Below are 27,796 nucleotides of genomic sequence, written 5' to 3' on the forward strand. Positions count from 1 at the left end.
CCCGGGAGTGTGTCAGTATTTACAGGGGGTCCCCGGGAGTGTGTCAGTATTTACAGGGGGTCCCCGGGAGTGTGTCAGTATTTACAGGGGGTCCCCGGGAGTGTGTCAGTATTTACAGGGTGTCCCCGGGAGTGTGTCGGTATTTACAGGGTGTCCCCGGGAGTGTGTCGGTATTTACAGGGGGTCCCCGGGAGTGTGTCAGTATTTACAGGGGGTCCCCGGGAGTGTGTCAGTATTTACAGGGGGTCCCCTGGAGTGTGTCAGTATTTACAGGGGGTCCCCGGGAGTGTGTCGGTATTTACAGGGGGTCCCCGGGAGTGTGTCGGTATTTACAGGGGGTCCCCGGGAGTGTGTCGGTATTTACAGGGGGTCCCCGGGAGTGTGTCGGTATTTACAGGGAGAACCCGGGAGTGTGTCAGTATTTACAGGGTGTCCCCGGGAGTGTGTCAGTATTTACAGGGGGTCCCCGGGAGTGTGTCAGTATTTACAGGGGGTCCCCGGGAGTGTGTCAGTATTTACAGGGGGTCCCCGGGAGTGCGTCAGTATTTACAGGGTATCCCTGGAGTGTGTCCATATTTACAGGGGGTCCCCGGGAGTGCGTCAGTATTTACAGGGTATCCCTGGAGTGTGTCCATATTTACAGGGGGTCCCCGGGAGTGTGCCAGTATTTACAGGGGGTCCCCGGAGTGTGTCCATATTTACAAGCGATCCCCGGGAGTGTGTCAGTATTTACAGGGGGTCCCCGGGAGTGTGTCAGTATTTACAGGGGGTCCCCGGGAGTGTGTCAGTATTTACAGGGGGTCCCCGGAGTGTGTCCATATTTACAGGGGGTCCGCCGGGAGTGTGTCCATATTTACAAGCGATCCCCGGGAGTGTGTCAGAGTTTATATGGGGTACCCAGGAGTGTGTCAGTATTTACAGGGGGTCCCCGGGAGTGTGTCAGTGTATACAGGGTGTCCCCGGGAGTGTGTCAGTATTTACAAGGGGTCCCCGGGAGTGTGTCAGTATTTACAGGGGTCCCCGGGAGTGTGTCAGTATTTACAAGGGGTCCCCGGGAGTGTGTCAGTATTTACAGGGGGTCCCCGGGAGTGTGTCAGTATTTACAGGGTGTCCCCGGGAGTGTGTCAGTATTTACTGGGGGTCCCCGGGAGTGTGTCAGTATTTACAGGGGGACCCAGGAGTGTGTCAGTATTTACAGGGGGTCCCCGGGAGTGTGTCAGTATTTACAAGGGGTCCCCGGGAGTGTGTCAGTATTTACAGGGGGTCCCCGGGAGTGTGTCAGTGTATACAGGGTGTCCCCGGGAGTGTGTCAGTATTTACAAGGGGTCCCCGGGAGTGTGTCAGTATTTACAGGGGTCCCCGGGAGTGTGTCAGTATTTACAAGGGGTCCCCGGGAGTGTGTCAGTATTTACAGGGGGTCCCCGGGAGTGTGTCAGTATTTACAGGGGGTCCCCGGGAGTGTGTCAGTATTTACAGGGGGTCCCCGGGAGTGCGTCAGTATTTACAGGGGGTCCCAGGGAGTGTGTCAGTATTTACAGGGGGTCCCTGGGAGTGTGTCAGTATTTACAGGGGGTCCCCGGGAGTGCGTCAGTATTTACAGGGTATCCCTGGAGTGTGTCCATATTTACAGGGGGTCCCCGGGAGTGTGCCAGTATTTACAGGGGGTCCCCGGAGTGTGTCCATATTTACAAGCGATCCCCGGGAGTGTGTCAGAGTTTATATGGGGTCCCCGGGAGTGTGTCAGTATTTACAAGGGGTCCCCGGGAGTGTGGCAGTATTTACAGGGGGTCCCCGGGAGTGTGTCAGTGTATACAGGGTGTCCCCGGGAGTGTGTCAGTATTTACAGGGGGTCCCCGGGAGTGTGTCAGTATTTACAGGGGTCCCCGGGAGTGTGTCAGTATTTACAAGGGGTCCCCGGGAGTGTGTCAGTATTTACAGGGGGTCCCCGGGAGTGTGTCAGTATTTACAGGGGGTCCCCGGGAGTGTGTCAGTATTTACAGGGGGTCCCCGGGAGTGTGTCAGTATTTACAGGGGGTCCCCGGAGTGTGTCCATATTTACAGGGGGTCCGCCGGGAGTGTGTCCATATTTACAAGCGATCCCCGGGAGTGTGTCAGTATTTACAAGGGGTCCCCGGGAGTGTGTCAGTATTTACAGGGGGTCCCCGGGAGTGTGTCAGTGTATACAGGGTGTCCCCGGGAGTGTGTCCATATTTACAAGCGATCCCCGGGAGTGTGTCAGTATTTACAAGGGGTCCCCGGGAGTGTGTCAGTATTTACAGGGGGTCCCCGGGAGTGTGTCAGTGTATACAGGGTGTCCCCGGGAGTGTGTCAGTATTTACAAGGGGTCCCCGGGAGTGTGTCAGTATTTACAGGGGTCCCCGGGAGTGTGTCAGTATTTACAAGGGGTCCCCGGGAGTGTGTCAGTATTTACAGGGGGTCCCCGGGAGTGTGTCAGTATTTACAGGGGGTCCCCGGGAGTGTGTCAGTATTTACAGGGGGTCCCCGGGAGTGCGTCAGTATTTACAGGGGGTCCCAGGGAGTGTGTCAGTATTTACAGGGGGTCCCTGGGAGTGTGTCAGTATTTACAGGGGGTCCCTGGGAGTGTGTCAGTATTTACAGGGGGTCCCCGGGAGTGTGTCAGTATTTACAGGGTGTCCCCGGGAGTGTGTCAGTATTTACAGGGGTCCCCGGGAGTGTGTCAGTATTTACAAGGGGTCCCCGGGAGTGTGTCAGTATTTACAGGGGGTCCCCGGGAGTGTGTCAGTATTTACAGGGGGTCCCCGGGAGTGTGTCAGTATTTACAGGGGGTCCCCGGGAGTGTGTCAGTATTTACAGGGGGTCCCCGGAGTGTGTCCATACTTACAGGGGGTCCGCCGGGAGTGTGTCCATATTTACAAGCGATCCCCGGGAGTGTGTCAGAGTTTATATGGGGTACCCAGGAGTGTGTCAGTATTTACAGGGGGTCCCCGGGAGTGTGTCAGTGTATACAGGGTGTCCCCGGGAGTGTGTCAGTATTTACAAGGGGTCCCCGGGAGTGTGTCAGTATTTACAGGGGTCCCCGGGAGTGTGTCAGTATTTACAAGGGGTCCCCGGGAGTGCGTCAGTATTTACAGGGGGTCCCCGGGAGTGCGTCAGTATTTACAGGGGGTCCCCGGGAGTGTGTCAGTATTTACAGGGTGTCCCCGGGAGTGTGTCAGTATTTACTGGGGGTCCCCGGGAGTGTGTCAGCATTTACAGGGGGACCCAGGAGTGTGTCAGTATTTACAGGGGGTCCCCGGGAGTGTGTCAGTATTTACAAGGGGTCCCCGGGAGTGTGTCAGTATTTACAGGGTGTCCCCGGGAGTGTGTCAGTGTATACAGGGTGTCCCCGGGAGTGTGTCAGTATTTACAAGGGGTCCCCTGGAGTGTGTCAGTATTTACAGGGGTCCCCGGGAGTGTGTCAGTATTTACAAGGAGTCCCCGGGAGTGTGTCAGTATTTACAGGGGGTCCCCGGGAGTGTGTCAGTATTTACAGGGGGTCCCCGGGAGTGTGTCAGTATTTACAGGGGGTCCCCGGGAGTGCGTCAGTATTTACAGGGGGTCCCAGGGAGTGTGTCAGTATTTACAGGGGGTCCCTGGGAGTGTGTCAGTATTTACAGGGGGTCCCTGGGAGTGTGTCAGTATTTACAGGGTGTCCCTGGGAGTGTGTCAGTATTTACAGGGGGTCCCCGGGAGTGTGTCAGTATTTACAGGGGGTCCCAGGGAGTGTGTCAGTATTTACAGGGGGTCCCCGGGAGTGTGTCAGTATTTACAGGGGGTCCCCGGGAGTGTGTCAGTATTTACAGGGGGTCCCAGGGAGTGTGTCAGTATTTACAGGGGTTCCCCGGGAGTGTGTCAGTATTTACAGGGGGTCCTCTGGAATGTGTCAATATTTCTGAAGTGCGCTCACTGTTGTAATGTAGGAAACGCGGCAGATAATTTGCGCACAGCAAGCTCCCACAAACAGCAATGTGATAATGACCCAGATCATCTGTTTTTAGTGATGTTAGATGAGGGAGAAATATTGGCCCCAGGACACCAGGGAGAACTTCCCCCTGCTCTTCTTCCAATAGTGGCCGTGGGATCTTTTACGTCAAACTGAGGCCCTGTCTGCTCTCTCAGGTGAACATCTCATCCGAAATACAGAACCTCGACAGTGCGGCGCTCCCTCAGTACTGCCCCTCCGACAGTGCGGCGCTCCCTCAGTACTGCCCCTCCGACAGTGCGGCTCTCCCTCAGTACTGCCCCTCCGACAGTGCGGCGCTCCCTCAGTACTGCCCCTCCGACAGTGCGGCACTCCCTCAGTACTGCCCCTCCGACAGTGCGGCACTCCCTCAGTACTGCCCCTCCGACAGTGCGGAGCTCCCTCAGTACTGCCCCTCCGACAGTGCGGAGCTCCCTCAGTACTGCCCCTCCGACAGTGCGGTGCTCCATCAGTACTGCCCCTCCGACAGTGCGGCGCTCCCTCAGTACTGCCCCTCCGACAGTGCGGAGCTCCCTCAGTACTGCCCCTCCGACAGTGCGGAGCTCCCTCAGTACTGCCCCTCCGACAGTGCGGCGCTCCCTCAGTACTGCCCCTCCGACAGTGCAGAGCTCCATCAGTACTGCCCCTCCGACAGTGCGGCGCTCCCTCAGTACTGCCCATAGACAGTGCGGCGCTCCCTCAGTACTGCCCCTCCGACAGTGTGGCTCTCCCTCAGTGCTGCCCCTCCGACAGTGCGGCACTCCCTCAGTACTGCCCCTCCGATAGTGCAGAGCTCCATCAGTCCTGCCCCTCCGACAGTGCGGCGCTCCCTCAGTACTGCCCCTCCAACAGTGCGGCGCTCCCTCAGTACTGACCCTCCGACAGTGCGGCACTCTCTAACTACTTGCACTGGGAGTGCCGTCCTGGGATTATGGGGCTCGAGTCTCTGGAGTGGGAGGGGTCTCGAACCCACGACCTTCTGACTCTGAGGAGAGAGAGAGTGAGCGCGCGCTAAACCCAGGGCTGATGCAGGTATCTGATTGCGCTGGGACACGAGGCAGGTTGAAGGCAGGCGGGCGAGCGGGCAGCGTGACACCTACCTGGTAATACTGGCCGTTTTCGAAGCAGCCACAGTCGTCGATGGGGACGCACTGTTCTCCATCCGCGAAGTAACCGTCGTCGCACTGGCATCCCTCTGAGCAGGTCTCGGGGCACTTGGACAGGTCGGTGATGCCGGCACAGGTGGTGGCGCAGGTGTCAGCGCAGACTTCGTAATGGCCGTTCGCTGGGCATTTCATGGCTGCGGGCAAAGTCCCGAGAAAAAAAAAGTCAGGACGAAGAGCGAGCGAATGAGCGAACGCAAAGAACAACAAGGAACTTCCTCTGGCGTAACTGGCTCAAGGATGACGTAATAAAACTCACTATGTATTTGGTATGAGTATAAAGCAAGGCTTTAATCAACTTGTTTCAGAACATGGAGGTCTAGTTGTACTTCACTAGTTCCTTGTCTTTACAAAATGTCCCTGGCAAGCTGGGGCCAACGCCTGAGTATTTATACTCCTTGGACGGCGCCACCAGCTGGCTGTCCAGTGTTATTTCATAGGTAGTTTCTCGATGATGAGATTTATGACAAAGGACGTCTCACCGCGCCTCCCATTGCTGAGCGCAGTGACTGTTGCGATCAGCCATCTTCTACACAGCAAGATCCCACAAACGGCCCCGACGCCAACTCCCCATTTGCTCTGGGTTTTTTTTTTTTTTTTTTTAATTAGAAAGTGATGTTGGTTGAGGTATAAATATTGGCCCCAGGACACCGGGGAGAATTCCTTCCACCACTGTCCTTCCAATACTGGCCATGGGAGCTTTAACACCCACCCCGAATCATCAGGAAAGACAACCGTCTCTCGCTGGGAGATACGCAATCAGCCCATACTGTAAAAGACAGGCAGATAGGAGCAGGAGTCGGCCATTCGGCCCACTCGCGCCTGCTCCGCCATTCAATCAGATCATGGCTGATCTTCTACCTCATCTCCACTTTCCTGCACTATCCCCATATCCCTTGATTACCTTAATATCCAAAAATCTATCAATCTTAGTCTTGAATATACTCAACGACTGAGCCTCCACAGCCCTCTGGGGCAGAGAATTCCAAAGATTCACCGCCCTCTGAGTGAAGAAATTCCTCCTCATCTCAGTCCTCAATGGCCGACCCCTTATCCTGAGACTGTGACCCCTGGTTCTAGACTCTCCAGCCAGGGGGAAACATCCTCCCTGCATCTACCCTGTCAAGCCCTGTAAGAATTTTGTATGTTTCAATGAGATCACCTCTCATTCTTCCAAACTCTAGAGAATATTGGCCCAGTCTACTCAATCTCTCCTCATAGAACAGTCCCCCCATCCCAGGATCCAGTCTGGTGAACCTTCGTTGCACTCCCTCTATGGCAAGTATATCCTTCCTTAGGTAAGGAGACCAAAACTGTCCACAATACTCCAGGTGTGGTCTCACCAGGGCCCTATATAATTGCAGCAAGACGTCTTTACTCTTATACTCAAATCCTCTTGTAATAAAGGCCAACATACCATTACTTTCCTAATTGCTTGCTGTACCTGCATGTTAACTTTCAGTGATTCGTGTACAAGGACACCCAGGTCCCTCTGAACACCAACATTTCCCAATCTCTCACGGCTGATCTGTACGCTGCCCGTTAACTGAGTAAATCCTACATTCTGCTAAATAATTCCATAGGTTGACACAAGTCATGTGACCAGAGGGTGCAGGATTATGGAAAGTGATATTAGTGTATTTCACAAACTGTAAAACACAGCAACAACAACTCCCATTTATCCAACGTCTTTACGTAGTAAAATGTCCCAAGGTGTTTCACAGGAGCGATTATCAAACAAAATTTGACACCGAGTCACATAAGGAGATATTAGGACCGGCGGCCAAAAGCTTGGTCAAAGAGGTCGGTTTTAAACGAGGAGAGAGAGGCGGAGAGGTTTAGGGAGGGAATTCCAGAGCTCGGGGCCCAGGCGGCTGAAGGCACGGCCGCCAATGGTGGAGCGATGGAAATCGGGGGATATGCAAGAGGCCAGAATTGGAGGAGCGCAGAGATCACGGAGGGTTGTAGGGGCTGGAGGAGGTTACAGAGATAGGGAGGGTTGTAGGGGCAGGAGGAGGTTACAGAGATAGGGAGGGTTGTAGGGGGCTGGAGGAGGTTACAGAGATAGGGAGGGTTGTAGGGGGCTGGAGGAGGTTACAGAGATAGGGAGGGTTGTAGGGGCTGGAGGAGGTTACAGAGATAGGGAGGGTTGTAGGGGCTGGAGGAGGTTACAGAGATAGGGAGGGGTGTAGGGGCTGGAGGAGGTTACAGAGATAGGGAGGGTTGTAGGGGCTGGAGGAGGTTACAGAGATAGGGAGGGTTGTAGGGGGCTGGAGGAGGTTACAGAGATAGGGAGGGTTGTAGGGGCTGGAGGAGGTTACAGAGATAGGGAGGGTTGTAGGGGCTGGAGGAGGTTACAGAGATAGGGAGGGTTGTAGGGGCTGGAGGAGGTTACAGAAATAGGGAGGGTTGTAGGGGCTGGAGGAGGTTACAGAGATAGGGAGAGTTGTAGGGGCTGGAGGAGGTTACAGAGATAGGGAGGTTTGTCGGGGCTGGAGGAGGTTACAGAGATAGGGAGGGTTGTAGGGGCTGGAGGAGGTTACAGAGATAGGGAGGGTTGTCGGGGCTGGAGGAGGTTACAGAGATAGGGAGGGGAGTGAGGAGGCCATGGAGGGATTTGAAAAGAATGATGGAGAATTTTAAAATCGAGGCGTTGATGGACCGGGAGGCAATGTAGGTCAGCGAGAAACATGGGAGATGGGTGAAGGGGACTCGGTGCGAGTTAGGACACGGGGCAGCAGAGTTTGGGATGAGCTCTAGTTTAGGGAAGCTGGGAGGCCGGCCAGGAGCGTAAATCAGACATAAATTTGAGCCCGAACCACATCAGGAGATATTAGGACAGGCGACCAAAAGCTTGGTCAGAGGTCGGTTTTAAGGAGCGTCTTAAAGGAGGAGAGAGAGGCGGAGAGGTTTAGGGAGGGAATTCCAGGGCTCGGGGCCCAGGCGGCTGAAGGCACGGCCGCCAATGGTGGAGTAAAGAGGAGTGGGGTGAAGGGAATGGGGGCAAAATAGTTTGAAATCTCTTTACGCCCCTTGAGAGAACTTCAGCCGACGGAAGGAATTACATAAGACGTAGGAGCAGGAGTCGGCCATTCGGCCCCTCGAGCCTGCTCCGCCATTCAATAAGACGAAGTCAACATGGATTTACAAAAGGTAAATCATGCTTGACCAATCTGCTGGAATTTTTTGAGGATGTAACTGGTAAAATAGATAAGGGAGAACCAGTGGATGTGGTGTATTTGGACTTTCAGAAGGCTTTCGATAAGGTCCCGCATAAGAGATTAGCGTGCAAAATTAAGGCACATGGGATTGGGGGCAAGGTATTGACTTGGATAGAGAACTGGTTGGTGGACAGAAAGCAAAGAGTTGGAATAAACGGGTCGTTTTCCGAGTGGCAGGCAGTGACTAGTGGGGTACCGCAGGGATCGGTCCTTGGACCCCAGCTATTCACAATATATATTAATGATCTGGACGAGGGAATTGGATGTAATAACTCCAAATTTGCAGACGACACAAAGCTGGGTGGGAGGGTATGCTGTGAGGAGGATGTCGTGAAACTCCAGTACGATTTGGACAGGTTGGGTGATTGGGCAGAAACATGGCAAATGCACTATAATGTGGATAAATGTGAGGTTATCCACTTTGGTGGCAAAAACAGGAAGGCAGATTATTATTTGAATGGCAATAGATTGGGAGAAGGGGAAGTGAAAAGAGACCTGGGTGTCCTTGTGCACCAGTCGCTGAAGGTAAGCATGCAGGTGCAGCAGGCGGTTAAGAAGGCAAATGGTATGTTGGCCTTCGTAGCAAGAGGGTTCGAGTACAAGAACAAGGATGTCTTGCTGCAGTTGTACAGGGCCTTGGTGAGACCACACCTTGAGTATTGTGTGCAGTTTTGGTCGCCTTATCTGAGGAAGGATGTTCTTGCCATGGAGGGAGTGCAGCAAAGATTCACCAGGCTGATACCTGGGATGGCAGGAATGACGTATGAGGAGAGATTGGGTCGATTGGGCTTGTACTCACTGGAGTTTAGAAGATTGAGAGGGGATCTCATCGAAACCTATAAAATTCTGTCAGGTCTGGACAGACTAGATGCAGGAAGGATGTTTCTGATGGCCGAGGAGTCCAGAACCAGGGGTCATGGAATTCTCTGCCACACAGGGCAGTTGAGGCCAATTCATTAAATATATTCAAGAAAGAGTTGGATATATTTCTTGAGGCTAAAGGGAGCAAGGGATATGGGGAGAAAGCAGGAACAGGGTACTGAATTTGGATGATCAGCCATGATCGCATTGAATGGCGGAGCAGGCTCGAGGGGCCGAATGGCCTACTTCTGCTCCTATCTTCTATGTTTCTATGCACAGTACCTGCATGCCAACTTTTTATGATTCATGTACAAGGACCCCCAGATCCCTCTATACCTCAGCAGAGAATTCCACAGGTTCACCACTCTCTGGGTGAAGAAATTCCTCCTCATCCCTGTCCTAAATGGCTTACCCCTTATCCTTAGACTGTGACCCCTGGTTCTGGATTCCCGGACCATCGGGAACAGCCTTCCTGCATCTAGTCTGTCTAGTCCTGTTAGAATTTTATAAGTTTCAATGAGATCCCCTCTCATTCTTCTAAACTCCAGCGAGTACAAGCCCAATCGACCCAATCTCTCCTCATACGTCATTCCTGCCATCCCAGGTATCAGCCTGGTGAATCTTCGCTGAACTCCTTCCATGGCAAGAACATCCTTCCTCAGATAAGGCGACCAAAACCGCACACAATACTCAAGGTGTGGTCTCACCAAGGCCCTGTACAGCTGCAGCAAGACATCCTTGTTCCTGTACTCAAACCTCATATGTCATTCTTGCAACCTCTCCCCATTTAAATAATGATTTGTTTTTTTATTTTTCCTGCCAAAGTGGATAACCTCGCACAATTTCTCAAACTTACGACAGAAGGATTCGCTCCTCCATCCTTTGAGGATGACCTTCTGGCTTTGGCAGGCGGTCACGTAGGCCTGGATGCTGTCGCAGAGCACCTTGGTGTCGCCGTTCGACTGGCATATGTCGTAGAGGCAGTCGAGGTAGAACTGCTGGGGCTTGACCACGGTGTGGCAAGCTTGGAGGGCGCTCTGGGCGGAGGTGAGGAAGCCGCAGTAATTGTCCTTCTTGAAGACGGCCAGCAGCTTGGGTGGGCAGACTGGACACTGTCCTCCGCAGCCATCGCTGCACTTGGCCCCCTGGATCAAGACCCGCCAGCTCTTGCCGAAGGCCGACACGTCGTGCGTCACCTTGCCGTCGCGGAGCGTGTACTCGTCCTCCCGCTTGCCGTTGAAGTTGCCGCACAGGCCGCGCATCCTCCCCCGGTAGTTGCCGGGCACGGTGACCACCACGTAGTAGGTCAGGTCATAGTGGACCAGAAGGCCGAAGTCCGTCTCAATCACTGCCTTGTTGCCGTGCTGGTAGGCGCGGATCTTTCCACCGTCCACCGTCAGGGGCAGGTTGGTCAGCACGCCATCGAGCTGCAAGCCAGAAAGACATGACAGTGAAACATAGAAGATAGGAGCAGGAGTCGGCCATTCGGCCCCTCGAGCCTGCTCCACCATTTAATGAGATCATGGCCAATCATCCAAATTCAGTACCCTGTCCCTGCTTTCTCCCCATATCCCTTGATCCCTTTAGCCTTAAGAAACATATCCAACTCCTTCTTGAATATATTTAATGTATTGGCCTCTACTGCCTTCTGTGGTAGAGAATTCCACAGGTTCACCACTCTCTGGGTGAAGAAATTCCTCCTCATCTCTGTCGTAAATGGCCTACCCCTTATCCTTAGACTGTGACCCCTGGTTCAGGACTCCCCCGCCATCGGGAACATCCTTCCTGCATCTAGTCTGTCCAGTCCTGTCAGAGTTTTATAAGTTTCAATGAGATCCCCTCTCATTCTTCTAAACTCCAGCGAGTATAAGCCCAATCGTCCCAATCTCTCCTCATATGTCATTCCTGCCATCCCAGGTATCAGTCTGGTGAATCTTCGCTGAACTCACAGATTCACAGATTCACAGATTCACAGAATCTACAGTGCAGATAGAGGCCATTTCGGCCCATCGAGCCTGCACCGACACATATCCCACCCGATTCCCGTAACCCCTACACCAACACATATTCCACCCTATCCCTGTAACCCCACGTATTTAATCCCCTAACACTAAGGGTCAATTTTATCATAGCCAAATCAACCTAACCTGCACATCTTTGGACTGTGGGAGGAAACCGGAGCACCCGGAGGAAACCCACGCAAACACGGGGAGAATGTGCAAACTCCACACAGACAGTCGCCCGAGGCCGGATTCGAACCCGGGTCCCTGGCGCTGTGAGGCAACAGTGCTAACCACTATGCCACCGTGCCCCTTCCATGAACTCCTTCCATGGCAAGAATGTCCTTCCTCAGATAAGGCGACCAAAACTGCACACAATACTCAAGATGTGGTCTCACCAAGGCCCTGTACAACTGCAGCAAGACATCCTTGTTCCTGTACTCAAACCCTCTCGCTACGAAGGCCAACATACCATTTGCCTACTCAACTGCCTGCTGCACCTGCATGCTTACCTTCAGCGACTGGTGCACAAGGACACCCAGGTCTCGTTGCACTTCCCCTTCTCCCAATCTTTTGCCATTCAGATAATAATCTGCCTCCCTGTTTTTGCCACCAAAGTGGATAACCTCACATTTATCCACGTTATATTGCATCTGCCATGTTTCTGCCCAATCACCCAACCTGTCCAAATCATCCTGTAGTTTCTCAGCATCCTCCTCACGCCCTCCCAGCTTTGTGTCGTCTGCAAATTTGGAGATATTACATCTAGTTCCCTCGTCTAGATCATTAATATATATTCAATATTCAGGAAAGATAGGCAAAAAGGAAAGGGAGGTGGGGTAGCATTACTGGTTAAAGAAGGGATTAACACAATTGTAAGGAAGGATATTAGCTCTGATGATGTGGAATCTGTAAGGGTAGAATTGAGAAATACTAAGGGGCAGAAAACGTTAGTGGGAGTGGTATATAGACCTCCAAACAGTAAGGCGGAGGTTGTGGATGGCATTAAAAGGGAAATTAAAGAAGCGTGCAATAAGGGCACAGAAGTCATCATGGGTGACTTTAATCTACATATGGATTGGGCCAACCAAATTAGTAACAATACTGTGGAGGAGGAATTCCTGGAGTGTTTACGGGATGGTTTCCTGGACCAATATGTCGAGGAACCAATCAGAGATCAGGCCATCTTAGACTGGGTATTATGTAACGAGAAAGGATTAATTAGCAATCTTGTTGTACGAGGCCCCTTGGGTCGGAGCGATCATAATATGATCGAATTCTTCATTAAGATGGAGAATGAAGTAGTTGACTGAGAGACTGGGGTCCTAAATTTAAATAAAGGAAACTACGATGGTATGAGGCGCGAGTTGGGTAGGATTGATTGGGGATTGTCACTCAAAGGGTTGAGGGTGGCTATGCAATGGCAAACATTCAAAGACTGAATGGATGAACTACAGAATTTGTTCATCCCAGTTTGGCATAAAAATAAAACAAAAAAGGTGACTCAACCGTCGCAAACAAGGGAAATTAGGGATAGCATAAGATCCAAGGAGAGGACATATAAATTGGCCAGAAAAAGCAATAATCCTGAGGATTGGGAGCAGTTTAGGATTCAACAAAGGAGGACAAAGGGATTAATTAAGAAGGGGAAAATAGAATATGAGAGTAAGCTTGCAGGGAACATAACAACTGACTGTAAAAGCTTTTATAGATATGTGAAGAGAAAAAGATTGGTGAAGTCAAGTGTAGGTCCCTTTCAGTCAGAATCAGGGGAATTTATAATGGGGAACAAAGAAATGGCAGACCAACTAAATACATGTTTTGGTTCTGTCTTCACAAAGGAGGACACAAATAACCTCCTTGAGATGTCAGGGAACATAGGGTCTGATGAAAGGGTGGAACTGAAAGAAATCAGTATTTGTAGGGAAATGGTGTTAGGAAAATTGATGGGACTGAAGGCCGATAAATCCCCAGGGCCTGATAATCTACATCCTAGGGTACTTAAGGAAGTGGTCCTAGAAATAGTAGATGCATTGCTGGTCATCTTCCAGAACTCGATAGACTCTGGAACAGTACCCATGGATTGGAGGGTAGCTAATGTTACCCCACTATTCAAAAAAGGTGGTAGAGAAAAAGTGGGGAATTATAGACCGGTAAGCCTGACATCGGTAGTGGGGAAAATGCTAGAGTCCATTATAAAAGATGTAATAGCAGAGCACTTAGAAAGCAGTGACAGGATCGGACAAAGTCAACATGGATTTACAAAAGGTAAATCATGCTTGGCTAAGCTACTGGAATTTTTTGAGGATGTAACTGGTAAAATAGATAAGGGAGAACCGGTGGATGTGGTGTATTTGGACTTTCAGAAGGCTTTCGATAAGGTCCCGCATAAGAGATTAGCGTGCAAAATTAAGGCACATGGGATTGGGGGCAAGGTATTGACTTGGATAGAGAACTGGTTGGCGGACAGAAAGCAAAGAGTTGGAATAAACGGGTCGTTTTCCGAGTGGCAGGCAGTGACTAGTGGGGTACCGCAAGGATCGGTCCTAGGACCCCAGCTGTTCACAATATATATTAATGATCTGGACGAGGGAATTGGATGTAATAACTCCAAATTTGCAGACGACACAAAGCTGGGTGGGAGGGTATGCTGTGAAGAGGATGTCGCAAAACTCCAATACGATTTGGACAGGTTGGGTGATTGGGCAGAAACATGGCAAATGCACTATAATGTGGATAAATGTGAGGTTATCCACTTTGGGTAACAGGAAGGCAGACTATTATTTGAATGGCAATAGATTGGGAGAAGGGGAAGTGCAGAGACCTGGGTGTCCTTGTGCACCAGTCGCTGAAGGTAAGCATGCAGGTGCAGCAGGTGGTTAAGAAGGCAAATGGTATGTTGGCCTTCGTAGCAAGAGGGTTCGAGTACAGGAACAAGGATGTCTTGCTGCAGTTGTACAGGGCCTTGGTGAGACCGCACCTTGAGTATTGTGTGCAGTTTTGATCGCCTTATCTGAGGAAGGACGTTCTTGCCATGGAGGGAGTGCAGCGAAGATTCACCAGGCTGATACCTGGGATGGCAGGAATGACGTATGAGGAGAGATTTTGTGTCGATTGGGCTTATACTCACTGGAGTTTAGAAGATTGAGAGGGGATCTCATCGAAACCTATAAAATTCTGTCAGGCTGGACAGACTAGATGCAGGAAGGATGTTTCTGATGGCCGGGGAGTCCAGAACCAGGGGTCATAGTCTAAGGATAAGGGGTAAGCCATTTAGGACAGAAATGAGGAGGAATTTCTTCACCCAGAGAGCGGTGAACCTGTGGAATTCTCTGCCACAGAAGGCGGTGGAGGCCAGTTCATTAAATATATTCAAGAAAGAGTTGGATATATTTCTTAAGGCTAAAGGGATGAAGGGATATGGGGAGAAGGCAGGGACAGGGTACTGAATTTGGATGATCAGCCATGATCGCATTGAATGGCGGAGCAGGCTCGAGGGGCCGAATGGCCTACTCCTGCTCCTATCTTCTATGTTTCTATGAATAGCTGTGGTCCTAGGACCGATCCCTGCGGTACCCCACTAGTCACTGCCTGCCACTCGGAAAAAGACCCGTTTATTCCAACTCTTTGCTTTCTATCTGCCAACCAGTTCTCTATCCAAGTCAATACCTTGTCCCCAATCCCATGTGCCTTAACTTTACACGCTAATCTCTTATGTGGGACCTTATTGAAAGCCTTTTGAAAGTCCAAATACACCACATCCACTGGTTCTCCCTTATCTATTTAATAGTTACATCCTCAAAAATTCCAGTAGATTAGTCAATTCCAGTAGAAGAACCTCGCCCCACCCACCCGAACACATCTCCTCGCCCAATTCAACCACCTTGGAGCCCGAGAATTGAGCCAACGGTGGGGATTGCTCCAGGAATTACAGATACCGAAACTCCAGAACGCTGCCGCGTGCAAAACCCGGGAGGAAAACCATTGGGAAGTTCGTAAGTAAAAAGTTCATTGTCTTTGAACACTTTCGATAATTAGTTATTAAAATATCGAGCATGGCGGGGAAAGGAGGGATGTTGATAGACTCAACCAATGAAAGCGGAGCAGGAGTCGGCCATTCGGCCCCTCGAGCCTGCTCCGCCATTCAATCAGATCACGGCTGATCTTCAACCTCAACTCCACTTTCCCGCCCGATCCCCATATCCCTCGATTCCCCTAGTGACCTAAAATCAACCTATCGCAGCCTTGAATATACTCAACGACTGAGCCTCCACAGCCCTCTGGGGCGGAGAATTCCAAAGACTCACCACCCTCTGAGTGAAGAAATTCCTCCTCATCTCAGTCCTCAATGGCCGAGCCCTTATCCTGAGACTGTGACCCCTGGTTCTAGACTCCCCAGCCAGGGGGAAACAGCCTCTCAGCATCGACCCGGTCAATCCCCCTCAGAATCTTACACATTTCAATGAGATCCCCTCTCATTCTTCTAAACTCCAGAGAGTATCGGCCCAATCTACTCAATCTCTCCTTATAGGACAACCCTCTCACCCCAGGAATCAATCTAGTGAACCTTCGTTGCACCGCCTCCAAGGCAAGTATATCCTTCCTCAGATAAGGAGACCAGAACTGTGCACAGTGCTCCAGGTGTGGTCTCACCAAGGCCCTGTCCAATTGCAGCAAGACTTCCTTACTCTTATATTCCAACCCCCTTGCAATAAATGACAACCTGCCATTTGACTTCCTAATTGCTTGCTGTACCCTCATGTTAAAACTCTCAGTGTTACCTTCACTCTCCAGCGCACTCTCTGTTCCAGGATCAGCTTGTGGCCGTAGACCACCACCTCCACCAGCCTGGTCACCGCCACCTTGCCGTTGCCGTAGCTCTCGTTCTCCACGTTGACGGTGAAATTGGCCAAGCGCTCTTCGTCCTCGCGCACCTGGGCCAGGGTGTAGGTGCAGGTCCCCTGGAAGTCGAAGGCCAGCCCGTCGAAGGAGCGGTAATGGGGGTCCCCTGCGGCTGTGCAGGTCCCCACCCCCACCGCGTGGCAGCCGGGCTCGCCCTTGACCACCTTGCACTCCTCGTAGTCCCCGCACTTGAACTCCTGGCACTTCACCGCCCCGCCGAGAGAGCACTCGCAGCGCTGGGCGCACTTGCCGCCGGGGTAGAAGACCTGGCCCGCCTTGTAGTAGGCCCCCTGGTAGAGGCAGCCGCACTGGGCCAGGGGAACGCACTGCTCCCCGCTCAGGACGTACCCGTCGTCGCACTGGCACCCTTCGGCGCACGGGACGCCGCACTCGACCGACTCGGACAGGCTGCCGCACGAGACGGGGCAACCACAGCCGCAAACTTCGTAATGGCTGTTCACGGGACACACCATGGCTGCAAGACACAAGGACACAGACGTCAACACACCGCCGAGGCTCTGCTCCCAACACCCTCGTCTTCAGGGCAAGGCTTGCTCAACTAAATCAACCGAAACACGAGAGCAACTCTTGCGAACTCTTTCTCTCCCACTCAACCTCCCCATTTCTCTCTCTCCCTCTCCTTCCAATCAATCTCTCTCTCTCCGCATTTCTCTTCCTCGCGGTCTCTACCTTCTCACCATTTTCTCTCTCTTTCTCCTTCTTTCTCTCTCTCTCTCCCTTCCGATCGAACTCTCTCTCCCCATTTCTCTTCCTCGCACTCTCTACCGTCTCACCATCTTCTCTCTCTCTCGCCCTCTTTCTCTCCCGCTCGACCTCCCCATTTCTCTCTCTCTCTCTCTCTCCCTTCCAATTGATCTCTCTCCCCATTTCTATTCCTCGCGGTCTCTACCTTCTCACCATCTTCTCTCTCTCTCTCCCTTCCGATCTCTCTCTCTCTCTCTCTCTCTCCCCATTTCTCTTCCTCGCACTCTCTACCTTCTCACCATCTTCTCTCTCTCCCCCTCACCGTTTTTCCTCTCTCTCTCTCACCCTCTTTCTCCCCCTCTCGACCTCCCCATTTCTCTCTCTCTCTCTCCCTTCCAATTGATCTCTCTCCCCATTTCTATTCCTCGCGGTCTCTACCTTCTCACCATCTTCTCTCTCTCTCTCCCTTCCGATCTCTCTCTCTCTCTCTCTCTCTCCCCATTTCTCTTCCTCGCACTCTCTACCTTCTCACCATCTTCTCTCTCTCCCCCTCACCGTTTTTCCTCTCTCTCTCTCACCCTCTTTCTCCCCCTCTCGACCTCCCCATTTCTCTCTCCTCCTCCCCCCACACTCCCCTTTCCTATTTCTGTCTCTCGCCCGCTCTCGCTCTCCACCCCCTCACCCTCCATTCTCCCCATCTTTTTTTCCTTAATACAAGGAGGGGATTGGGTTCCCAGCAGCGGGGTCGGACGTTTCCAGGGCAGGTAGAGCATCGGCTCCCGGTCCGGCAACGCCGCGATTTAAAAATTCTCATCCTTGGCCTCCTCGCCCCCCCTCACAATCCCTGTAACCTCCTCCAGCCTCTACAACCCTCCCTATCGCTGTAACCTCCTCCAGACCCTACAACCCTCCCTATCTCTGTAACCTCCTCCAGCCCCCTACAACCCTCCCTATCTCTGTAACCTTCTCCAGCCCCTACAACCCTCCCTATCTCTGTAACCTCCTCCAGCCCCGACAACCCTCCCTATCTCTGTAACCTCCTCCAGGCCCCCTACAACCCTCCCTATCTCTGTAACCTCCTCCAGCCCCTACAACCCTCCCTATCTCTGTAACCTCCTCCAGCCCCTACAACCCTCCCTATCTCTGTAACCTCCTCCAACCCCCTACAACCCTCCCTATCTCTGTAACCTCCTCCAGCCCCTACAACCTTCCCTATCTCTGTAACCTCCTCCAGCCCGACAACCCTCCCTATCTCTGTAACCTCCTCCAGCCCCTACAACCCTCCCTATCTCTGTAACCTCCTCCAGCCCCCTACAACCCTCCCTATCTCTGTAACCTCCTCCAGCCCCTACAAACCTCCCTATCTCTGTAACCTACTCCAGCCCCTACAACCCTCCCTATATCTGTAACCTCCTCCAGCCGCCTACAACACTCCCTTTCTCTGTAACCTCCTCCGGCCCCTACAACCCTCCCTATCTCTGTAACCTCCTCCAGCCCCTACACTCCTCCCTATCTCTGTAACCTCCTCCAGCCCCCAAACCCTCCCTATCTCTGTAATCTCCTCCAGCCCCCTACGACCCTCCCTATCTCTGTAACCTGCTCCAGGCCCTACAACCCTCCCAGATCTCTGTAACCTCCTCCAGCCCCTACAACCCTCCCTATCTCTGTAACCTCCTCGAGCCTCTACAACCCTCCCTATCTCTGTAGCCTCCTCCAGCCCCTACAACCCTCCCTATCTCTGTACCCTCCTCCAGCCCCTACAACCCTCCCTATATCTGTAACCTCCTCCAGCCGCCTACAACACTCCCTTTCTCTGTAACCTCCTCCGGCCCCTACAACCCTCCCTATCTCTGTAACCTCCTCCAGCCCCTACACTCCTCCCTATCTCTGTAACCTCCTCCAGCCCCCAAACCCTCCCTATCTCTGTAACCTCCTCCAGCCCCCTACAACCCTCCCTATCTCTGTAACCTCCTCCAGCCCCGACAACCCTCCCTATCTCTGTAACCTCCTCCAGGCCCCCTACAACCCTCCCTATCTCTGTAACCTCCTCCAGCCCCTACAACCCTCCCTATCTCTGTAACCTCCTCCAGCCCCTACAACCCTCCCTATCTCTGTAACCTCCTCCAACCCCCTACAACCCTCCCTATCTCTGTAACCTCCTCCAGCCCCTACAACCTTCCCTATCTCTGTAACCTCCTCCAGCCCCCTACAACCCTCCCTATCTCTGTAACCTCCTCCAGCCCCTACAAACCTCCCTATCTCTGTAACCTACTCCAGCCCCTACAACCCTCCCTATATCTGTAACCTCCTCCAGCCGCCTACAACACTCCCTTTCTCTGTAACCTCCTCCGGCCCCTACAACCCTCCCTATCTCTGTAACCTCCTCCAGCCCCTACACTCCTCCCTATCTCTGTAACCTCCTCCAGCCCCCAAACCCTCCCTATCTCTGTAATCTCCTCCAGCCCCCTACGACCCTCCCTATCTCTGTAACCTGCTCCAGGCCCTACAACCCTCCCAGATCTCTGTAACCTCCTCCAGCCCCTACAACCCTCCCTATCTCTGTAACCTCCTCGAGCCTCTACAATCCTCCCTATCTCTGTAGCCTCCTCCAGCCCCTACAACCCTCCCTATCTCTGTACCCTCCTCCAGCCCCTACAACCCTCCCACATCTCTGTAACCTCCTCCAGCCCCTACAAACCTCCCTATCTCTGTAACCTACTCCAGCCCCTACAACCCTCCCTATATCTGTAACCTCCTCCAGCCGCCTACAACACTCCCTTTCTCTGTAACCTCCTCCGGCCCCTACAACCCTCCCTATCTCTGTAATCTCCTCCAGCCCCTACACTCCTCCCTATCTCTGTAACCTCCTCCAGCCCCCAAACCCTCCCTATCTCTGTAACCTCCTCCAGCCCCCTACAACCCTCCCTATCTCTGTAATCTCCTCCAGCCCCCTACGACCCTCCCTATCTCTGTAACCTGCTCCAGGCCCTACAACCCTCCCAGATCTCTGTAACCTCCTCCAGCCCCTACAACCCTCCCTATCTCTGTAACCTCCTCGAGCCTCTACAACCCTCCCTATCTCTGTAGCCTCCTCCAGCCCCTACAACCCTCCCTATCTCTGTACCCTCCTCCAGCCCCTACAACCCTCCCACATCTCTGCGCTCCTCCAGCCCCCGGCAACCCTCCCTATCTCTGTACCCTCCTCCAGCCCCTACAACCCTACCTATCTCTGTAACCTGCTCCAGCCCCTATAACTGTCCCTATCTCTGTAACCTCCTCCAGCCCCCTACAACCCTCCCTATCCCTGTCACCTCCTCCAGCCCCTACAACCCTCCCTATCTCTGTAACCTCCTCCAGCCTCTACAACCCTCCTTATCTCTATAACCTCCTCCAGCCCCTACAACCCTCCCAGATCCCTGTAACCTCCTCCAGCCCCTCCAACCCTCCCTATTTCTGTAACCTCCTCCAGCCCCTACACCCCTCCCTATCTATGTAACCTCCTCCAGCCCCTACACCCCTCCCTATCCCTGTAACCTCCTCCAGCCCCTACAACCCTCCCTATCTGTGTAACCTCCCCCAGCCCCTACAACCCTCCTTATCTCTGTAATCTCCTCCAGCCCCTACAACCCTCCCTAGCCCTGTAACCTCCTCCAGCCCCTACACCCCTCCCTATCCCTGTAACCTCCTCCAGCCCCTACAACCCTCCCTATCTCTGTAACCTCCTCCAGCTGCTACAACCCTCCCTATCTCTGTAATCTCCTCCAGCCCCTACAACCCTCCCAATTTCTGTAACCTCCTCCAGCCCCTACAACCCTCCCTATCTCTGTAACCTCCTCCAGCCCCTACAACCCTCCCTATCTCTGTAACCTCCTCCAGCCCTCTACAACCCTCCCTATCTCTGTAACCTCCTCCAGCCCCTACAACCGTCCCAGATCTCTGCGCTCCTCCAATTCCGGCCTCTTGCACATCCCCCGATTTCCATCGCTCCACCATTGGCGGCCGTGCCTTCAGCCGCCTGGGCCCCGAGCTCTGGAATTCCCTCCCTAAACCTCTCCACCTCTTTGACCCAGCTTCTGGTCGCCTCTCCTAATATCTCTTTATGTGGCTCGGTGTCAAATCTTGTCTGATTTACGCTCCTGTGACGCGCATTGGGACGTTTTACTACCTTAAAGGGGCGGTAGAATCGCGAGTTGCTGTGTCCCCAGTACTTAACATAAGAACATAAGAAATAGGAGCAGGAGGAGGCCATTCGGCCCTTGGAGCCTGCTCCGCCATTCAATGAGATCATGGCTGATCTTCTGCCTCAACTCCATTCACCGGCCCTATCGCCATATCCCTTGATGCCCTTTCCAGTCAGAAATCTATTGACTTCTGTTTTGAATATACCCAATGACTGAGCCTCCAACGTCCGGCCCTACCTGACCAGGAAAGTGCCAGGCTCCATGCACCTGGCTCAGCCTCAGTTGCGGGGATTCTGCGACTGGCCCTCAAAGCCCGTGGCTGGAGGCCGCACTTTCGAGGAGTCGGCTGTCGCTCACTGTGTAGGCCGACAGCGGGCACTGGGTTGAGGGACGGACGCAGGAGCCTCTGCTGCTATACAGGGCCTTGGTGAGACCACACCTGGAGTACTGTCTGCACTTCTGGTCTCCTTACCTAAGACAGGATATACTTGCCATGGAGGGAGTGCAGCAGAGGTTCACCAGACTGATTCCTGGGATGGCAGGACTGTCGTCCGAGGAGAGATTGGGTCGACTAGGCCTGTATTCACTAGAGTTTAGAAGAATGAGTGGGGATCTCATTGAAACGTATAAAATTCCGACAGGGTTAGACAGACTGGATGCAGGGAGGATGTTTCCCCTGGCTGGGGGGTCTAGAACGAGGGGTCACAGTCTCAGGATAGGACATTTAGGACTGAGATGAGGAGGAATTTCTTCACCCAGAGAGTGGTGAACCTGTGGAATTCTCTACCACAGAAGACAGTGGAGGCCAATTCATTAAATATATTCATGAAGGAGTTGGATATATTTCTTAAGACTAAAGGGATCAAGGGATATGGGGAGAAGGCAGGGACAGGGTACTGAATTTGGATGATCAGCCATGATCTCATTGAATGGCGGAGCAGGCTCGAGGGGCCGAATGGCCGACTCCTGCTCCTATTTTTCTATACTTACGGCAGAACGTTTTGCTTCGCCATTGGTAAACGGTCAGTCCGGCGTCCTGACATGCCGCGGCATAGCTGGCCACTGCCTGGCAAAGCACCGCCCGGTGTCCCTTGTAGAGGCAGGAGTCATAGACGCAGTCATCAAAGTACTCCTGGGGGTCCAGCCGGCCAATGCAGTCGCGGAAGGGTCCCCGGCGATCCACCATCGTGCCGCAGAACTCCGGCGCCTGGTAGCGGCGCTTGGCGACGATGTCGCACTCCGGGCACTTGCCCTTGCACTCGTGCGAGCAGCCGGGGGTGGTGTCCACCTGCCAGCTCTCCCCGAACACGGCCGCCTTGGAGGTCGCCGCCCCGCCCTTGGTCTTGAGGTCGTTGTCCCTGTTGCCGTCGAAGTCCCCGCACAGCCCGCACACGGCCCCCGTGTAGGTGCTGGGGAGGGTGAGGGCGATCCGGGCGCGCCAGTTGTACGTCACTCGCAGCCCGAAGTCCGTTTCCAGCATGGCGCCCTGCCCGCTCTTGTACACGCTGATCTTCTCATCCTCGAAATGATAGGGCAGGTTCACCAAGACCCCGTTCACCTGTCGGACGGGGAGGACAGAAGACCTGTTAATGGAACTTTCCATCCTCAAGATCAACTTACGAGCTTCGTACGTGTTCCTTACTAGACCGTGAACACAGGACCTCAGAGACACAACAACAACTGGCGATCCTACAGCCCCTTTAATGTCCCAGGGTGCTTCACAGGAGCGTAAATCAGACAACATTTGACACCGAGCCACAGAAGGAGATATTAGGACAGGCAACCAAAAGCTTGGTCAAAGACGTCGTTTTTAAGGAGGAGAGAGACGCAGAGAGGTTGAGGGAGGGAATTCCAGAGCTCGGGGCCCAGGCGGCTGAAGGCACGGCCGCCAATGGTGGAGCGATGGAAATCGGGAGGATGTGCAAGAGGGCAGAATTGGTGGAACGCAGAGATCTGGGAGGGTTGTAGGGGCTCGAGGAGGTTACAGAGATAGGGAGGGTTGTAGGGGTTGGAGGAGGTTACAGAGATCTGGGAGCGTTGTAGGGGCTGGAGGAGGTTACAGTGATCTGGGAGGGTTGTAGGGGCTGGAGGAGGTTACAGAGACAGGGAGGGTTGTAGGGGCTGGAGGAGGTTACAGAGATAGGGAGGGTTGTAGGGGGCTGAAGGAGGTGACAGAGATAGGGAGGGTTGTAGGGGGCTGAAGGAGGTTACACAGATAGGGAGGGTTGTAGGGGCTGGAGGAGGTTACAGAGATAGGGAGGGTTGTAGGGGCTGAAGGAGGTTACAGAGATAGGGAGGGTTGTAGGGGCTGGAGGAGGTTACAGAGATAGGGAGGGTTGTAGGGGGCTGGAGGAGGTTACAGAGATAGGGAGGGTTGTAGGGGCTGGAGGAGGTTACAGAGATAGGGAGGGTTGTAGGGGCTGGAGGAGGTTACAGAGATAGGAAGGGTTGTAGGGGGCTGGAGGAGGTTACAGAGATAGGGAGGGTTGTAGGGGGCTGGAGGTGGTTACAGAGATAGGGAGGGTTGTAGGGGCTGAAGGAGGTTACAGAGATAGGGAGGGTTGTCGGGGCTGGAGGAGGTTACAGAGATAGGGAGGGTTGTAGGGGGCTGAAGGAGGTGACAGAGATAGGGAGGGTTGTAGGGGGCTGAAGGAGGTTACACAGATAGGGAGGGTTGTAGGGGCTGGAGGAGGTTACAGAGATAGGGAGGGTTGTAGGGGCTGAAGGAGGTTACAGAGATAGGGAGGGTTGTAGGGGCTGGAGGAGGTTACAGAGATAGGGAGGGTTGTAGGGGGCTGGAGGAGGTTACAGAGATAGGGAGGGTTGTAGGGGCTGGAGGAGGTTACAGAGATAGGGAGGGTTGTAGGGGCTGGAGGAGGTTACAGAGATAGGAAGGGTTGTAGGGGGCTGGAGGAGGTTACAGAGATAGGGAGGGTTGTAGGGGCTGGAGGAGGTTACAGAGATAGGGAGGGTTGTAGGGGGCGAGGAGGTTACAGAGATAGAGAGAGCCGTAGGGGCTGGAGGAGGTTACAGAGATAGGGAGGGTTGTAGGGGGCGAGGAGGTTACAGAGATAGGGAGGGTTGTAGGGACGGAAGGAGGTTACAGAGATAGGGAGGGTTGTCGGGGCCTGGAGGAGGTTACAGAGATAGGGAGGGTTGTAGGGGGCTGGAGGAGGTTACAGAGATAGGGAGGGATGTAGGGGCTGGAGGAGGTTACAGAGATAGGGAGGGTTGTAGGGGCTGGAGGAGGTTACAGAGATAGGGAGGGTTGTAGGGGGCGAGGAGGTTACAGAGATAGGAAGGGTTGTAGGGGCTGGAGGAGGTTACAGACATAGGGAGGGGGCGAGGAGGCCATGGACTGATTTGAACACGAGGATGTTTAAAATCCTAAGGAAGGATATACTTGCCATAGAGGGAGTGCAACGAAGGTCCACGAGATTGATTCCTGGGATGGCGGGACTGTCGTATGAGAAGAGATTGAGTAAACTAGGCCTGTATTCTCTTGAATTCAGAAGAATGAGAGGCGATCTCTTTGAAGCATACAAAATTATTACAGGGCTTGATAGGGTGGATGCTGGGAGAATAATTCCCTTGGCTGGGGAGTCTAGAACCAGGGGCCACAGCCTCAGGATAAAGGTTAGGCCATTCAGGGCTGAGATGAGGAGGAATTTCTTCACACAGAGGGTGGTGAATGTTTGGAATTCTCTACCCCAGAGGGCTGTGGAGGCTCAGTCATTGGGTATATTCAAAACAGAAGTCGATAGATTTCTGACTAGTAAGGGCATCAAGGGATATGGATTTGAGGCAGAAGATCAGCCATGATTTCGTTGAATGGCGGAGCAGGCTCGAAGAGCCGAATGGCCTCCTCCTGCTCCTATTTCTCAGGTTCTTCTGTGCTGTATCATTCTATGATTCTATGCATTCAATGTTGAGCCCCTTTAGAACTGAGATGAGGAGGAATTTCTTCTCTCAGAGGGTCGTAAATCTGTGGAATTCTCTGCCCCAGAAAGCCGTGGAGGCTGGGTCATTGAATACATTTAAGGTGGAGATAGACAGATTTTTGCAAGATAAGGGAGTGAAGGGTTACGGGGAGCGGGCAGGGAAGTGGCTTTGGGCCCAAGATCAGCCATGATCTTATTGAATGGCGGAGCAGGCTCGAGGGGCCGAATGGCCTGTCCTGCTCCTATTTCTTATGGTCTTATGTTCTTAATACAGAAGGCAAATGCCGGAGTCTCGCAGGTTAGTACAGACCAGTGAGCCCTGTGAAGCGCTTTGGGATGTTAAAGGTGCTATATAAATGAAAGTTAATGTTGTTGAAGCTCAGCCCCACACACTTCTGTCCGAGCTACAGAGAAAGAGCCCATTCGGCCCCACACCAGCCTCCTCCCACCGCTCTTCATCTCACCCCATCAACACCAGCCTCCTCCCACCGCTCTTCATCTCACCCCATCAACACCAGCCTCCTCCCACCCCTCTTCATCTCACCTGATCAACACCACCCTCCTCCCACCCCTCTTCATCTCACCCCATCAACACCAGACTCCTCCCACCCCTCTTCATCTCACCCCATCAACACCAGAATCCTCCCAACCCTCTTCATCTCAGCCCATCAGCACCAGCCTCCTCCCACCCCTCTTCATCTCACCCCGTCAACATCAGCCTCCTCTCACCCCTTTTCATCTCACCCCATCAACACCAGCCTCCTCCCAACCCTCTTCATCTCAGCCCATCAGCACCAGCCTCCTCTCACCCCTCTTCATCTCACCCCGTCAACACCAGCCTCCTCCCACCCCTCTTCATCTCACCTGATCAACACCACCCTCCTCCCACCCCTCCTCATCTCACCCCATCAACACCAGCGTCCTCCCACCCCTCTTCATCTCACCCCATCACCACCAGCCTCCTCCCACCCCTCTTCATCTCACCCCATCAACACCAGAATCCTCCCACCCCTCTTCATCTCACCCCATCAACACCAGCCTCCTCCCACCCCTCTTCATCTCACCCCATCAACACCAGCCTCCTCCCACCCCTCTTCATCTCACCCCATCAACACCAGCCTCCTCCCACCCCTCTTCATCTCCCCCCATCAACACCAGCCTCCTCCCACCCCTCTTCATCTCACCCCATCAACACCAGCCTCCTCCCACCCCTCATCATCTCACCCCATCAACACCAGCCTCCTCTCACCCCTCTTCATCTCACCCCGTCAACACCAGCCTCCTCCCACCCTTCTTCATCTCACCCCATCAACACCAGCCTCCTCCCACCCCTCTTCATCTCACCCCATCAACACCAGCCTCCTCTCACCCCTCTTCATCTCACCCCATCAACACCAGCCTCCTCCCACCCCTCTTCATCTTACCCCTTCAGCATATCCTTCTATTCCTTTCTCCCTCGTGTGTTTATCCAGCTTCCCCTTAAATGTATCTCTGCTCTTCGCCTCGACCACTCCCTGTGGTAGCGAGTTCCCCATTCTCACCACTCTCTGGGGAAAGAAGTTTCTCCTGAATTCCCTATTGGATTTATCAGTGACTCTCTTATATTGATGGCCCCTAGTTCTGGTCTCCCCCACAAGTGGAAACATATTCTCTACGTCTACCCTATCGAACCCCTTCATAATCTTAAAGACCTCGATCAGGTCACCCCTCAGCCTTCTCTTTTCTAGAGAAAGAAGCCCAGCCTGTTCAGTCTTTCCTGATAGTTATAAATCTCAGTTCCGGTATCATCCGTGTAAATCTTTTTGTACCTTCTCCAGTACCTCTATATCCTTTTTATAATTTGGAGACCAGAACTGTGCACAGTGCTCCAAGTGTGTTCTAACCAAGGTATATGGAGACCAGAACTGTTCACAGTGCTACAAGTGTGGTCTGACCGAGGTATATGGAGACCAGAACTGTGCACAGTGCTCCAAGTGTGGTCTAACCAAGGTATATGGAGACCTGAACTGTGCACAGTGCTCCAAGTGTGGTCTAACCAAGGTATATGGAGACCTGAACTGTGCACAGTGCTCCAAGTGTGGTCTGACCGAGGTATATGGAGACCAGAACTGTACACAGTGCTCCAAGTGTGGTCTAACCAAGGTCCGATACAATTTTCACATAACCGTGATTGTACATCCGTCCCTCGGTGAGTTGCTACTTACCAGCACTTTGCCGACATAATCCCGGGTGATGACGACAGTTTGCCCATAGACCACAATCCAAGCCAGCCTGGTGAAAGAGACTACCCTGTTGCCCCGATGCTCATTCTGGACTTGGACGTCGAAGGGCTCCAGCCCGGTGCCCTTGGCACAGAGGGAGGAGAACTTGTAAACACATGTGCCCTGGAAGTCGAATTTTCGCCCGTCGAATGTCCGGTAGTGAGGGTCGCCGGAGGCAGAGCAGGTGCTGTACCCGACGGGGTGGCAGCCCCTCACCCCCTTCACCACCTTGCACTGCTCCTTGGCCTTGCAGCTGACGGAAGCGCAGGCCACCTTCTTGGTCAGCGGGTCGCACCGGCACCGGCTCCGGCACGCCTCGTCGCCCCAGAAGGTCTCGCCCGCCTCGTAGTAGCGGCCCTGGTGGGCGCAGCCGCAGCGGCGGTCCGACACGCACCTGCCCGCGCTCAGCACGTGGCCGGCGTCGCACGTGCAGGTCTCTACGCAAGGCCGCCGGCAGCTGGTGGTGGCCGAGAGGTCAGCGCAGGTCACCGGGCAGGCGCTCCCGCAAGCTTCGTAGTGGCTGTTCTCCGGGCAGGGCAGCGCTGGAAGACAAAAGGCGTTCCGTAATTAGTCAGCCCA

The 27,796-nt window shown here is 53.4% G+C and overlaps 1 protein-coding gene across 1 annotated transcript in view; it reads right to left on the reverse strand.

Moving 5' to 3' along the window:
* The window catches only part of fcgbp (Fc gamma binding protein), a 79,817-nt gene that overhangs the window by 33,691 nt on the left and 18,330 nt on the right, over positions 1–27,796 (reverse strand). The window contains exons 7-11 of the mRNA XM_086002481.1: positions 27,161–27,759; positions 22,006–22,573; positions 16,009–16,604; positions 10,084–10,654; positions 5,083–5,282 (exon numbers count right to left, since the gene is read on the reverse strand). Of these exons, the coding sequence (XP_085858607.1) occupies positions 5,083–5,282; positions 10,084–10,654; positions 16,009–16,604; positions 22,006–22,573; positions 27,161–27,759 (2,534 nt within the window). The remainder of the gene's footprint in view (positions 1–5,082; positions 5,283–10,083; positions 10,655–16,008; positions 16,605–22,005; positions 22,574–27,160; positions 27,760–27,796) is intronic.

This window comes from Somniosus microcephalus, chromosome 12 (assembly GCF_052327205.1).
Source record: "Somniosus microcephalus isolate GS21.2 chromosome 12, FLI_Smic_1.0, whole genome shotgun sequence".
Classification (NCBI taxonomy): Eukaryota; Metazoa; Chordata; class Chondrichthyes; order Squaliformes; family Somniosidae; genus Somniosus; species Somniosus microcephalus.